This window comes from Seriola lalandi, unplaced genomic scaffold (genome assembly GCF_002814215.2).
Source record: "Seriola lalandi dorsalis isolate HSWRI2012SDOR001 ecotype SW California unplaced genomic scaffold, Sedor1 jcf7180002054538, whole genome shotgun sequence".
Taxonomy (NCBI): domain Eukaryota; kingdom Metazoa; phylum Chordata; class Actinopteri; order Carangiformes; family Carangidae; genus Seriola; species Seriola lalandi.
Window position 1 is genome coordinate 36,975 of NW_019525091.1, and position 12,652 is coordinate 49,626.

The 12,652-nt window shown below is 41.4% G+C and overlaps 1 protein-coding gene and 1 long non-coding RNA gene across 7 annotated transcripts in view; one reads left to right on the top strand and one right to left on the bottom strand.

Annotated features, from left to right (window-relative positions):
* Positions 1 to 8,659, bottom strand: part of LOC147818654 (uncharacterized) — a 17,325-nt gene extending 8,666 nt beyond the window's left edge. Inside the window, exons 1-5 of one of the 2 annotated variants that reach the window (XR_015437773.1) lie at positions 7,920 to 8,659; positions 5,680 to 5,751; positions 2,996 to 3,069; positions 2,762 to 2,836; positions 1,790 to 1,972 (exon numbers count right to left, since the gene is read on the bottom strand). This is a non-coding gene — a long non-coding RNA (uncharacterized LOC147818654). Of the gene's footprint in view, positions 1 to 1,789; positions 1,973 to 2,761; positions 2,837 to 2,995; positions 3,070 to 5,679; positions 5,752 to 6,535; positions 6,980 to 7,919 lie in introns of those variants that run through there. The other variant, XR_015437774.1, reaches the window with a different exon arrangement.
* Positions 6,037 to 12,652, top strand: part of rxrba (retinoid x receptor, beta a) — a 24,437-nt gene continuing 17,821 nt past the window's right edge. For 4 of the 5 annotated variants that reach the window (XM_023414705.2, XM_023414708.2, XM_023414707.2 and 1 more), the window contains exons 1-5: positions 6,093 to 6,211; positions 7,016 to 7,164; positions 9,200 to 9,435; positions 10,706 to 10,859; positions 11,033 to 11,212. In XM_023414705.2, coding sequence (XP_023270473.1) covers positions 7,149 to 7,164; positions 9,200 to 9,435; positions 10,706 to 10,859; positions 11,033 to 11,212 — 586 coding nt within the window. In that variant the 5' untranslated portion in view covers positions 6,093 to 6,211; positions 7,016 to 7,148. Of the gene's footprint in view, positions 6,056 to 6,092; positions 6,212 to 7,015; positions 7,165 to 9,199; positions 9,436 to 10,705; positions 10,860 to 11,032; positions 11,213 to 12,652 lie in introns of those variants that run through there. The other variant, XM_023414706.2, reaches the window with a different exon arrangement.

A 12,652-nucleotide genomic window follows, 5' to 3' on the forward strand; every position in this document is an offset into this window, starting at 1 on the left:
CCTCTCACCCAGTTCATTGTACCAAAGGAGATTTTCTCCATTGAGGCCCAGTCTCTTAGGTAACCCCAGCGCTGCATGAAATGAGGAGAGGGAGAGAGCGAGAGACAGGGAATGAGAGAAAGAGAGAGAGAGAGAGAGAGAGAGAGAGGGCGGGGAAATTGAGAAGAGAGAGAGAGAGAGGGCGAAGGAAATGTAAAGGCGGAGGGAGGGCCGGACAGAAAGGCTTGAAGAAGGAGAGGGAGAAGGACGCAGGATCAGAGGAGGCAGAGGCGGAGAGAGTGAAAGATGGAGAAGTAGGACAAGTGCGGTCAGACGTCGACAGCGATTGCAGCTAAAACTCGACCCAGAACTGAGGGAGGAAGACTGAGAGGCGAGGATGTCTATCGCACGTGTAAGGACGAATCCTCTGTGGCGGAGAGGGACTTCATCACGTGAGATTTTAGGCCCCAAAGGGTCCAGATACTGGGCTCCACTGCGCTTTTGTCTTCTTGTCTTTTTTCTTGTTTTGTTTTTTTTTGTTGGTTTTTTTGCTTTGAGCTGATGTTAACTGATGTAAATGTAGGTTTTACACCTTTTTTTTTTTTTCACTTTTCAACAGGACAAGTCTTTGAATGGGGTCCATTAGCCTGTGTGGTAGCACTGCCTTTAGGCCTTCAGGGATCAGGGAGCCGTTAGGGAGTTTTCACCAGGAAAATGGAGCTTACAGTTTTTGTTTGAAATAGATAATGGAATATACTTACTATACATACATACTAATAGGTATTAAACATGGCTAGTAAACTTTATTGCAAAGTTTTGTCTATTACTGAAAAAAAGTTTCACCCACTAAGTTTTATTGGCACTCATGTCAAAGTATTCACTTCCATGTTCAAATGTTTTCCAGTTTCAGACTAAACACATACTTTTATTTCAGCATTCAGGTAACATTTAAAGGGGAACATTTAAAGGTTTTTTTTTCTTTCCCCTTTTTAAACTGTGTGCTGGATTTTCTTGCTCTGTGATTTAACTGTAAACTTTGTTCTGAACAGAGACTTTAACTGTAAGGAAAGGAAAGGTCCCTCTGAAATGCTGCCATCCTTTGTGGCCATGCTGCTCTGCACCTCAATGGTGGGCACACAGCACATGGGGTTCCCATGAATAGGCCAGGCCTCACCAAAGACCACATCATTTGGATACAGACGGGCTCCCACAGAAAGAGAAAACGCCTCACGGAGCGAATCAGATAAAGAGAAAATGTTTCGTAGGGCAAATCAGATTAGGGCGAGTCAGAGCTTTACTTTTTCGTTTTCAGGTCCCCCCCAACCCCTACCCCCCTCCCTCTCCGCCCTCCTGCCTCCAACTCAGTTAAATTTACTACCACTGCTGCTCATGAGTCTGATAATAATGCGCTCCACTGCTGCGCTGAGTTATCATCTCAGGCTTTTGTCTTCTTTGATCCGTGTGACCGTTGGGGGACCCACTTCTTCTTTTGTAGGGGGTCACATCGCTGGCTCCTTTTGGACAGGCCTGCCCCCGGGTGGTGACCCCTTCGTTCATCATGGTGTCACCCACACAGAGGACAGGCATGAGTTAGAGCTTTCTCTCGCTCTCCCTCTCTTCTTTCTTTCTCTCTGCCTTCCCGCTCATTACCCTGCTCTGTCCTGACCATCCTTTCCTTCTTGTCCACCTATACGCGCCAACCTGAGGCAAGCTGGGCCACGGTGAAACCCAGCAAGTGGAGGAAGAGATATTTGGATGGAGACTCACCGCTCACTCTCTGATTTTTTTTGTGAAGCTGAATTGAACACACCTGTGACCCAGAGAAGGATGGAGGTCCGGAGCTGATTGTCCAAACGCAATTCTTGCGTCTGCCTTTGTGAAACCAGGAGTTGTGGATGGACATCACGCCCCTGACCTCTGAAAATCAGCGAGGGACAGACCGCCACGGACGGGATGAAACTCTGTGGCTTTGTGGGTGAATGAGCAAGAAACACTGAAAGACAAACAGAGAGGGAGGTATTGAATAGGGGAGAGTGTGTGTTTATGTAAATGTAAACCCTGTAAGAACCCCGCTTGACATTTTTGGACTTCAGCTCAACTTCTTTTTTTTTTTTTTTTTTTTTCAAACAGGACCAGAATAGTTTCAGAATAGCCTGTAAGAGCTCGCTGCTCAAAGCTTTTACTTGTAACAGAACAGCATGATGTAAAGTGACAAGTCATTTCTGCTCTTCAGGTCAATTTTGAAAATAATCCTTCATTTACAGGCCAGTCATGGTTTACAAGACAGCCTGGTGAATAATTAATACCATCACTGGTTTGAAAAGTAATGGCACCAAACAGAGACAGCAGGTGGACAGCAGCCAAATGGGAAGTGAGGAGGAAGTCAGTTAATTTATTTGGCAATTCACTCAACGCAAATTAGTCTATGTCAAAATCCTGAAACGCAACCCAACACGCATTTCATGGCAAACCACGAAAAAATATCCCAAAAAGCGAACAGATATTATGAACCTTATCTTTCACGCTCATGTGAAAATGTGAGTTTCAACAGATTTGAACAGGCTGAGGGGTTGACATCGACTCCGTGCACACACATATCCATGTTAACTTTCAGGAAGAGAGAGGAACCACTAATTTATATACTTTTTTTTTGTATGTTTTTTCTGCTCAGGTGCAAAGCCTCACGCTCATCCAGGCCTGGCTCTGCAGATCAGGGGTGTCCCATTTTGGAAAGGGGGGTTAGAGTCTGTCTGTGGAGCAGAAAGGGCTGAATAGCTCTCACCATGTTAAGTACAGTTGAATGTGTCCGGTTCGCACTTCAGCTCCGGTGTCTAGAGAGGGTCTTGCTAAATTTGCACTGGAAGGGGTGAGAGTGACAGAAAAGGAGAATGAATGAGAGGAGGGAGGTGTGTGTGTGTGTGTGTGTGTGTGTGTGTGTGTGTGTGTGTGTGTGTGTCTATGTGTGTGTGTGTGTGTGTGCGTGTGTGTGTGTGTGTGTGTGTGTGTGTGTACTCACCCTCTCTGTGTTTTCCCCTGTGAATTTGCCTCTGTGTGTGTTTTCCTGTGTTTGACAAAGTTCAGGGGGCCAGACTTGGAGACAGAAAAGGGAAAATGAGAGAAAGTAAAGGATTTGAATGCAGTGGAGTGAGAGAGAGAGAGAGAGAGAGGGAGAGAGAGAGGGAGGGAGAGAGACGGCGAGCAGGATGAAAAAGAAGGCAAAGATCTGACAGAGAGAGAGAGAGGTGGCGAAAATTGGTGAGATTTATAGATTGAAGCTGCAGGAAGCGACAACTAAGTCTGGGAAATATGTATAGAGAAAGAGAAAGAGTGAGGGAGACAGGAGAGAGAGGGTGGGAGGGAGATCAAGAGCGAGGCTGCATTAATATGCTAATGGCCTGAGTGAATGCACAACAGGCCCACTGACCAGGCTAATCACTGGTGGACACACACTGAGGCTAATCCCTCACGCAGCACTCTCACACACACACACACACACATGCAGGAACACTGGCACATGCACATGCAGAGCAGGTTGAAATATTTGGACAGTGACATATTTTGTGTTGATTTGTCTCTGTGTTTCAGCAGATTGGATCTGAAATGAAACGCTGAGTGTGAGGTTGAAGTGCTTACTTTCAGGTTTAATATGAGGCTGTTTGTGTTTTGCTGTTTGTGGTGGTTAGTCTAAAATCATATGCAATGGAAATCCAGCGTGCAGGAATACACTGAAACACATGAGGGAAACACTAATGCAGAGTTTCAGTTGCACCCAACTGTTGCTTTTATGTATTTCATAATACATAATACGTAATGAAATGTAAGATATTGTTTTCATATTATAGGTACAGTTTGTGCAGAATGCAAAATAATAAAAAATAAACTTTCATAAGCGGAGAATGTGTTTTGCTATGTCTCTTCTTCAGGAGCAACTGGTGCATCTGGACTGAAAAAAATGTAAAAGCTGAAACATCTGAAACCTGCTGTATATTGACAGTTCAGTCTGCAGTTCCATTTTTTGAAATTGTGAACATAATGTAAAGTAATGCTTAATCTTGAAGAGTTCTGGGGATAAAAACCTAAAATCATGAATTGTGACCAAGTGTTGTCTTACTTTTACTTAAGTTGTCAAGGTCCTTTATATGACTTAAAATTACATTCATAAAGTAGTTTAGCTTGAGGTTACACTCTAATGAAACAAACTTTGGCAGACAGATTAATAAAAACAAATTATTTTTTATCTTAATCAATTTCAACAATAATTTAACTTTGACAAAATAAGACTAAAAGTGGATATGACTAATTACCTGTCTGCTATTTCCTTCCTCTCTGTAGTGAAATAAATGGATAAAAATGGCTGCCTGGAAGGCAAGAAAAATCTATGCAATTGTTTGATTTGGAAAGTAATTGGCAGTAGGCTAAATAAAGTTATCATCTTAATAAATAATAAAAACAAACTTGTATATTAATTTAGATGAAATGCTGCATTTGTACGAAATTCCAGAAAATTTGGGGTCCATTAGTTTTATGTAATGCCACTTTAGCCCCCTTGAGGGTGATAAAGCATCAGAAACAATCTGCTTGAACCTCCCACTATTCAACCACAGTAGGTGGAAGGAACAACCTGCCAAAGCATGAAAAAGGTTATGCTCAAAATATTGTTTTTCCTTCAAGCCATTTTTGAAGGCAGGTGTATAAAATGTGAACACTGAAGGAGATTTTGACACCTCACTGCAGTTTTCTGCAGATTAAAAGGAAATACTCAAGGCAGGAGTTGTTCAACCGAAAACAACAGTGAATTATATCATGATCGTGTACTCAACAATAGCTGTTTCCTAGTGGTCAAGTCATCAGCAGCAACAGATAATTAATAGTAGTATTAATTAATAGTTGCTTAAACAAGATCTGAAAACATTAAAACCATTAAAAGGTTTCATGAAATTACAGCTGTTTCATTCACTGGTATCAGCCACAGAGAAAATAAAGCGCTGGTTCATGATGGATACAAAGTCTCTGCCCTTTACCAGTTAATGAGAAATCTCCTATTAACTCTAGACAGGTTGAATATTAGTGTGTATATAAACTGGTGATACAAAACAGACTTGATAATATTCTTGTGTTTTTGATTATTATTGTAATCCTCATTATTTATGCATCTAATTGTATGTGACACCTACTCACCTTCTATCTTACCTTCCTTTACAAATACTATTAACTGTTTAGATGAACAAACCAGTACATCCTTACTGGAGACTTGATAGGGAGAGACAGGTGAGATGGAGAACATGTTGATTCTTTGTTCAAAAACTTAAAAACAATGGCTTTTCTTTTGCCCATTCCCATGGCTCTGGGAAATCTACTAGTGGTGTAGCACACTACTTCACTACCAGCTCAACTATGCTAATATATTTTTGTTAAACATGCAGATATTTTTCAGGGTAATGCAGCATTGTAAATACAGTAAACTATGAACCACTTGTCAGCGGGACAGACAGTGCACAGGAAACAGGAAAAACAAATCCATATTTTGGCTTTTGCAAATAACCAGACTAAATCAGGCTAGATAGGTGTAATGTAGCTGCTGAGGATATAAATTATCAAGTAATGTTAAGAAGAAACATGTATATATGTATACATGTATATGTATAGATGTATTTTCTATGAGTGGATATTGCATGCCACAAAGAAAAATGAGGCTCTTACCATTGCAGTTACAGAGGATCTCTTCACATGCTTCTTCCAGACATCAGTCTGTACTGTACTTGTCTGTTGTTCCTGTAAGCACAGAAAAATATCTGAATTATTCATTTGAAAATAAAAGATAAAGAGATCATATACTGGACTGTAACATTGGTTTGTATTCCAGCACAGCAGGTTCACTAGAGCCCCAGTGTCCTCCAATAACCTTTTCAGCAACTGACACAGTGAGCTGAACTTGTCTTGACCTCTTGACCTCTTGCACTGGATGTGTCTCTCGCACTCAGTGACATGTGAGACGCAACATGACCACACAACCTTTCTCCTGCTTTAAGGAGCGGGGCTGCAGTGTTTTGCAGTGATTCGGAGCCAATGTTCAACTGTAAGAGAGCACTAAGCCAAATCCTCCACCATCATCATGTTTTCATCCTTGCAGGGGGAGGGAGGGTTGACTACGAGGCAAAGTGGGGGGAGAGACAGACACACACGGGGCCTAGTCGCCACATCTTTTCATGCGAAGAAGCTGTGCCGCTAAACCGTCAGTAATCCGTATTTATTTGTACTAAATATATACATACAACATTTAGCCAGTTTATGAATACGGGAATGAGACAGAGGTGGAACAGGCAGTGCTAAACGGGTTTGTTTTTGGTTCTGTAGCTCTCCTCCGATGCATTCGGGCTAACTAGCTTGCTTGCTAAGTTAGGTGGCTAAACGTAGCTTTAGCACTTAGCTTGTTTTGCCAGCGTACACCAGACGTAGCTCAGTTTCCACAAAATGAAACGTCAGGCACCCGTTTGCTTTATACGTCGTGTCGAGATGCGTAATATTTTAATTTATATTAAAACAGGGTTGCTAATACCATCCACTTAGCTTCACGGTTGGTACAGACGTTTCAAGTGTTAGCTAGTAGCTAACGTTAGCTTGCAAGTACGGTGGTTTGTTGCCATCTGTCTGGGCTCCATCTACACACTGGGATGGGACTTTTTTTTTTTTTTTTTACTGCGTTTAACCAAGATAACACAGTCAGTGCTTAGTATCAATGTACTATTGCTTAATTGTTAAATAACACATTGTATTTGCCCTGTGCTGCATTAGAACAAGACAATCCTGGCATCAGCTGGGCAGCTGGCTGTTTTGCAAAGTCCTGCTATAACGTTACATCAAATGCCAAAAATGCATTAATTACACAAATATTTCTATTGACAGCCATACAGACAGCCCATGGCCTTGTAATGGACTGAGTTTTGTTCGTTTTGTTTTACATTGTTTTGAACAAATTGCCGTTCTCTGTACCACTCTATTATCTTATACAGAGCTCTTTCTTGTGTTGGAATTTCAGACCCGTTTTTGGTTTCCCAAAACGACTCCGGCCCGGGCCTCAGTCCGCGGTCTAGAGTTTGATAGCGGGCTGTGTGAGACGGAGGCACGTCGGTATACAGCTGCCAGCCAGCCGCTGTGCTCCAACCACCATCATGGGAGACAGTAGAGGTGAGAAAATAATAGTACATATTTCGTTAACAGTAGTGCCACAACATGAATGTCTAGCAATTGGAAACTATGGTTGATATTAACTACAACAAATTGTACCTACACATTTGTAATCTTGCCTGCTGTAGAGTCAGGCCTATGAAATATATTGAATATGATGAAACAAAAACGTATCCAAGACTTTGCTTAAATGACAGAATATTGAAGCCTTTTAAAGCATGTTAGTGACAGTGGGAACAGCTGACCTATAACTCCCCCTGACTTCCAGAGCAAACAGTCATTAGAAATGTCTGTCAGTGTCAGTTATTCAGATTTCCATCCCACCAGTTGACTAAGGCAAAGTGGACCTTAATACAGTGGTGAGTATTTAGAATGAATCTGTTTTAACATTGTCTCGTTTCAGCATACCCAGTTGTATAGTAATATTGCATGCACTGTAATGGATTTAAATTGTGCACCATAAAAACCCAGACTCCATGAAGATATTGTTACTGTGACCGTCTTACTTTTTAGTACAGTATAAATTTCTCTGTTGGGTCCAGTGTTAAACAGTAATTTGAGATACATTGTATCGTTGTTGCACCTCTATTCTTACACCAGGAAATTAATGGAAAACCACACCAGTGTGAGTGACATGCTCAACTTGTTTAGCTACACAGGACTCTCCACTTTCTCACTATACACCTTGAAGTAGGTGTACAAGTGCTTACATAGTGCTGTGTCAGAAATTGATGAAAACATGAAGAAACAAATACCTTAAATTTCTGAATAGAGGAAAAGAAATGTTCTCAGTAATTAAAAGCATGATACCCTGCATTTGTTGAGTTGATAAGTATCCACATGGTTGTGCAAGCACTGGCCTCCAGAGGCCACAGCAGATGATTTTGTGGGCATATGATTGGTTGATTTCTTTCCCGTGCGTTTGAGGCAAGAAAAATAGATTAGATCAGATGACAACCAAGTACACAGCCTTAAGCAGAGAAAATGCAGCACACAGCTAGCTGCAGCAGAAAGCACCAACTAAATACAAACCACAACATAAACAAAAAATAAACAAAACAACTGGCATAATACAGATCTCAAGCAGTAGAAGGATGGTGGAGGAATGATTCAATCAGCACTATATCCCCTTGTGAGGTTTGCCATTTGTTTCCAGCACAGGGGGAAAATATAGTAAAAATGGTAGAAATACATTTTTTATTTAATAACATGTAGTTAAAGTCTGTTATTTCATGTTTCAATAAATCTGACCCAAAAATAGCTCACGATTCCATCAGATTCAGATCACAAATATAAAAAAAAAAAACATACATCTCAGGTAAACGTCACTGCAGGTGCTGTGTGAAAACTGATGAAAAATTCTGAGAAATATAGGAAATAGCTACCAAATACCAAATGTTGCTTTTTAGTTGTCTGCTGCAGTTTCATTAGGCACCAAACCCTGTGATGTGAAAAGCGGAGCACATTGTACTGGGAATGGAAATCAGCTTTGTTTACTTTACACTGTGCAATGAGGATTTTGAACCAATGTGTTTAGCAAATGATTGTCAGTCAGAGGTTACAATCAAGACAGCGCCACAGTTGACTTGTCAGTAATTACTAGCGTGCCATTTTTGTTCATTTAAAATACATTAAGAATAGAGCAAAACTTCAACATTTCTTTGACCCAGACGGGACAAAAAATAAAATAAATAGTTGCAAATAGAGATGGAGAGTAGCAAGACTGCTTTGTAGTTGTAGAAATCGTTAAACTATGGATAGACTAATACATTTGCAAGTCATTGGTTGTATATCAAATTTAAGCTCCACCACCCACCCCATTGTTATTATTTTACTGCTGGTATTTGGTTGATAACTGAACCAGCATATTTGTGTATGAATGTGCCAGTTGTTACAACGACAAATTTAAGTGGTCTTATTAAAACAACACCCGTATCACCTCTACTGATAAGCTTAGCCTTTTTTGCACCACATTATTTTCATTCATGATTACCTTTGCTATTTATATATCATCCGTTCTGCTGTCTCTTATCAGATTCCCGCAGCCCGGACAGTTCATCTGTGTCCTCCCCTCCATCAGGCCAACGCTCGCCCCCTCTAGTTCCCTCAGCCGCAGCTTCCATGACCTCCCTTCCTCCCATCACCTCTGCCGGGGTCAACAGCCCCATCAGTAGCATCGGCTCCCCCTTTTCCGTCATCAGCTCTTCGCTGGGCTCACCCTGCCTCCCTGGCACACCATCAGTGGGCTATGGCCCCATTAGCAGCCCGCAGGTAAGGGAGGACTCATGTATATCAGGTATATTTTTAAACTTACATTCCTTTACCATTCACTTGTTTTCCTGCTCTATAACGCTTCATATTTTGCTTTATTTTGCACGCTTTAGTAGTTTCAAATCTAGCTGCGGTGTTAGATCTTTTACAGTGTGAATAAGATATATCTTATTAGGCCAGAGAATATATACAGTTCACATGAATTAAAGTTTTCTGTCACTATGACGGATATTCCACAATTGGATTCCAGAGAGGTCAGCAGAATTTTGCTCAGGACCCCAGGGAGGTCAGGACTGGCTCTGGTGTTACAGGACTTGGGAATCGGGAAATTGGGAAAGTTGATTCAGGTTAGCTAGCATGAATGTGCTTTTACTGGAGGACGGCTACGACATATTGGAGACTCATGAAACTGTCAAAAATAAATGGAGATTGGCTTGGCTCTGCAAAATTGGGGAGAAGGGCAAGCCATATTAGTTAATGGTGCAAAAAATCCACACAACCAGGTGTGTTTTTACATGGTGTTACTTGTTAGCAGGCGTCGAGGGCTAAGGGCAAGTACACACTGTTCACCTCTTTCTCAGCTTCATCTGTCAGGTGATGCGACACTTGCCTTCTCTAAAGAAGAACAAAAAGCAGGACAGTGGGTACACGCCCTAATGTTGGGGCATCCTCTGTAACCTGTTTTACAAATTGTAGATGCTTGTGGACGATGTTACAGTTGTGGTATTGACAGTTTCTAAGATTGTCTTGATTGCTGCAAACAAAGTGACAGTTAATCCATCTCCTACTGCAATACAAAAATATCAAATAAATCATGTCATGACGTGAAAGCATAATTAAATCAAAATTACCGACTTTAATTCAATATCTTGCCCTTCATCACAGAATAGTTGATAGAATGGTTCTCATTGTATGTCTTACTTTTCCATGAGGTCATATATATTCTGCTGACAATTTTTTCAATTTGTTTTTTCCCCCACTCTTTTTTGTCTCACCCATTTGCGTAGATCTTCACATGCCAGATGTCATGAGTTTTGTTCTGTACACCTCTTGTTTTTATCAGTTAGTCAGAGAGAGATATAAAAGGTCGTGTGGGACTTAGAGAGTAGGAGGAACAGGACAAACAGTAAAAACAAGGGGTGCACACTTTTCTCATTGCGATCTAATGTTTATTGTGCTGTCATGGGTGGGGTTTTAACCATGTACTTGACATTCTTATGGAGGTGGAAGGGGCATCTGGTGTTCACCATCGTTTCTGTCATTCCTTCAGATCAACTCAACAGTGTCCATGTCGGGGCTACACGCAGTGAGCAGCTCTGATGATGTGAAACCTCCACTGGGCTTGAAGCAGCTGTCGTCCCACAGCCCGGGGCCGATGCTTTCCCAGAAACGCCTTTGTTCCATCTGCGGTGACAGATCCTCTGGTGACTACACACCTTAAATACAACTCCTATTTTCTATTTCTACAAACTGCAAACAATTGAATAGTTGGTCAGAGTCCCCGAAATCCTTTAATTTTCAGCTTTGAAAGAATTTGTCATTCCTTCCTTGTCTAAGTTGTTTGGCTCTTTTCCTCCCTCCCCCCCACAACTTCCAGGTAAGCATTACGGCGTCTACAGCTGTGAGGGCTGCAAAGGTTTCTTCAAGAGAACAGTGCGCAAAGACCTGACCTACACCTGTCGGGACAATAAAGACTGTATGGTGGATAAGAGACAGAGGAACCGCTGCCAATACTGCCGCTACCAGAAGTGCCTGGCTATGGGCATGAAGAGAGAAGGTGAGCAAACAGGGAACTTCAGGACACCTTGAATACCACTTGTTCTCAACCTCTTCTGGTCACAACCCCTAAAAATGAGGCCACTTGTGACACCTTTTCACACACACTGTTAAGTGTTAAATGCACAAAGTGGTGCATGTTCTTACAAATTATGATAAATTATTTGAGGCCGACAGAAAGCTCTGACAAAGACTTTGATTGACTTTGATGAACTTGATTTTTTAAAAATTGGTTATTTATTGTGTGCAGAGAAGCTGTGGTGAATTTGTTAGGGATAGACAGGCACACATTTCATTCAGCCTTGCAGCAGCACTCCACAGTCATATTATACATCATGGAGGGGGGCAAATACAGTGCTTTCAGAAAGTATTCAGACCCCTTCAGTTTTTCACAACTTGTAATGTTGTAGCCTCAGGTGTAAGTTAAAAAAAATCCTCCATCAATCTATGCTCAATACCCCATAATGGCAAAGAAAACAGAGTTGAAAAAAACTGAAATATCTGTTGACAAAAGTATACAGACACTTTGCTGTGACAAATTTAGCTCACGTGTTTCAATTCATTGGATATTCATCAGATCAGAGACTCTTATTTCTCACACTCTGCCATAAAGCCCAGATGGGTGGTGTTGCAGTGATGGTTGTCCCGCTGGAAGTTTCTTCCAACTCCACATCGGGTCTCTGGAGCTCAGCCAGAGTGACCATCAGGTTGTTCACCTCTGCTCTATTGGCAGTTCATACGACCTTGTGGCTTGGCTTTTGCTTTGATATGCATTGTCAGCCATTAGACCTTGTATAGACAGGTGTGTGTCTTTCCAAGTCACGTCCAACTGAATTTACCACAGGTGGACTCCAGTCAAGGTGTGGAAACATCTCAAAGGTAATGGGATGCACCTGAGCTAGATATCAAGTGTCATATCCAAGTATCCAAATACTTACGTCAACGTGATATTACAGGTTTTACTTTTTAATAAATTTGCACAAATTTCTAAAATTGACTGTAGATTGATGATCTGATGTAGATAGATCGTGTTTTTTAGTGTAAGGCTGCAACATAACAAAATGTGGAAAAACTAAATGGGTGTGAACACTTGGAGCATGCAGTGTATGTTAGACTCTTTTAACACTCATCAGTGATGATGTTGACTGCTCGGCTGTTTTCTGCCTTTCTGGTTTTGGAAGAAACTACTTCCCTTTAGCGGTGGCATATTTGGTCTGTGGGACTGTCATTACTGATAAAAAGGCCCACTGCTCACATTTATCAGAAAAAAATTTGCAAACTTCACTTTGGCTAATAAACTCCTGCAAACACGATGGCTGTTTTGCCATTTCAGTGGTGCATCGTTCAAAATCAAAATTTCAATCCGGGACACGTCATTACATGTCATCAAGGGTCTCCCTTTCTGAAAATCCTTTCAGCATCTCTGATAAATGGCAGCCTT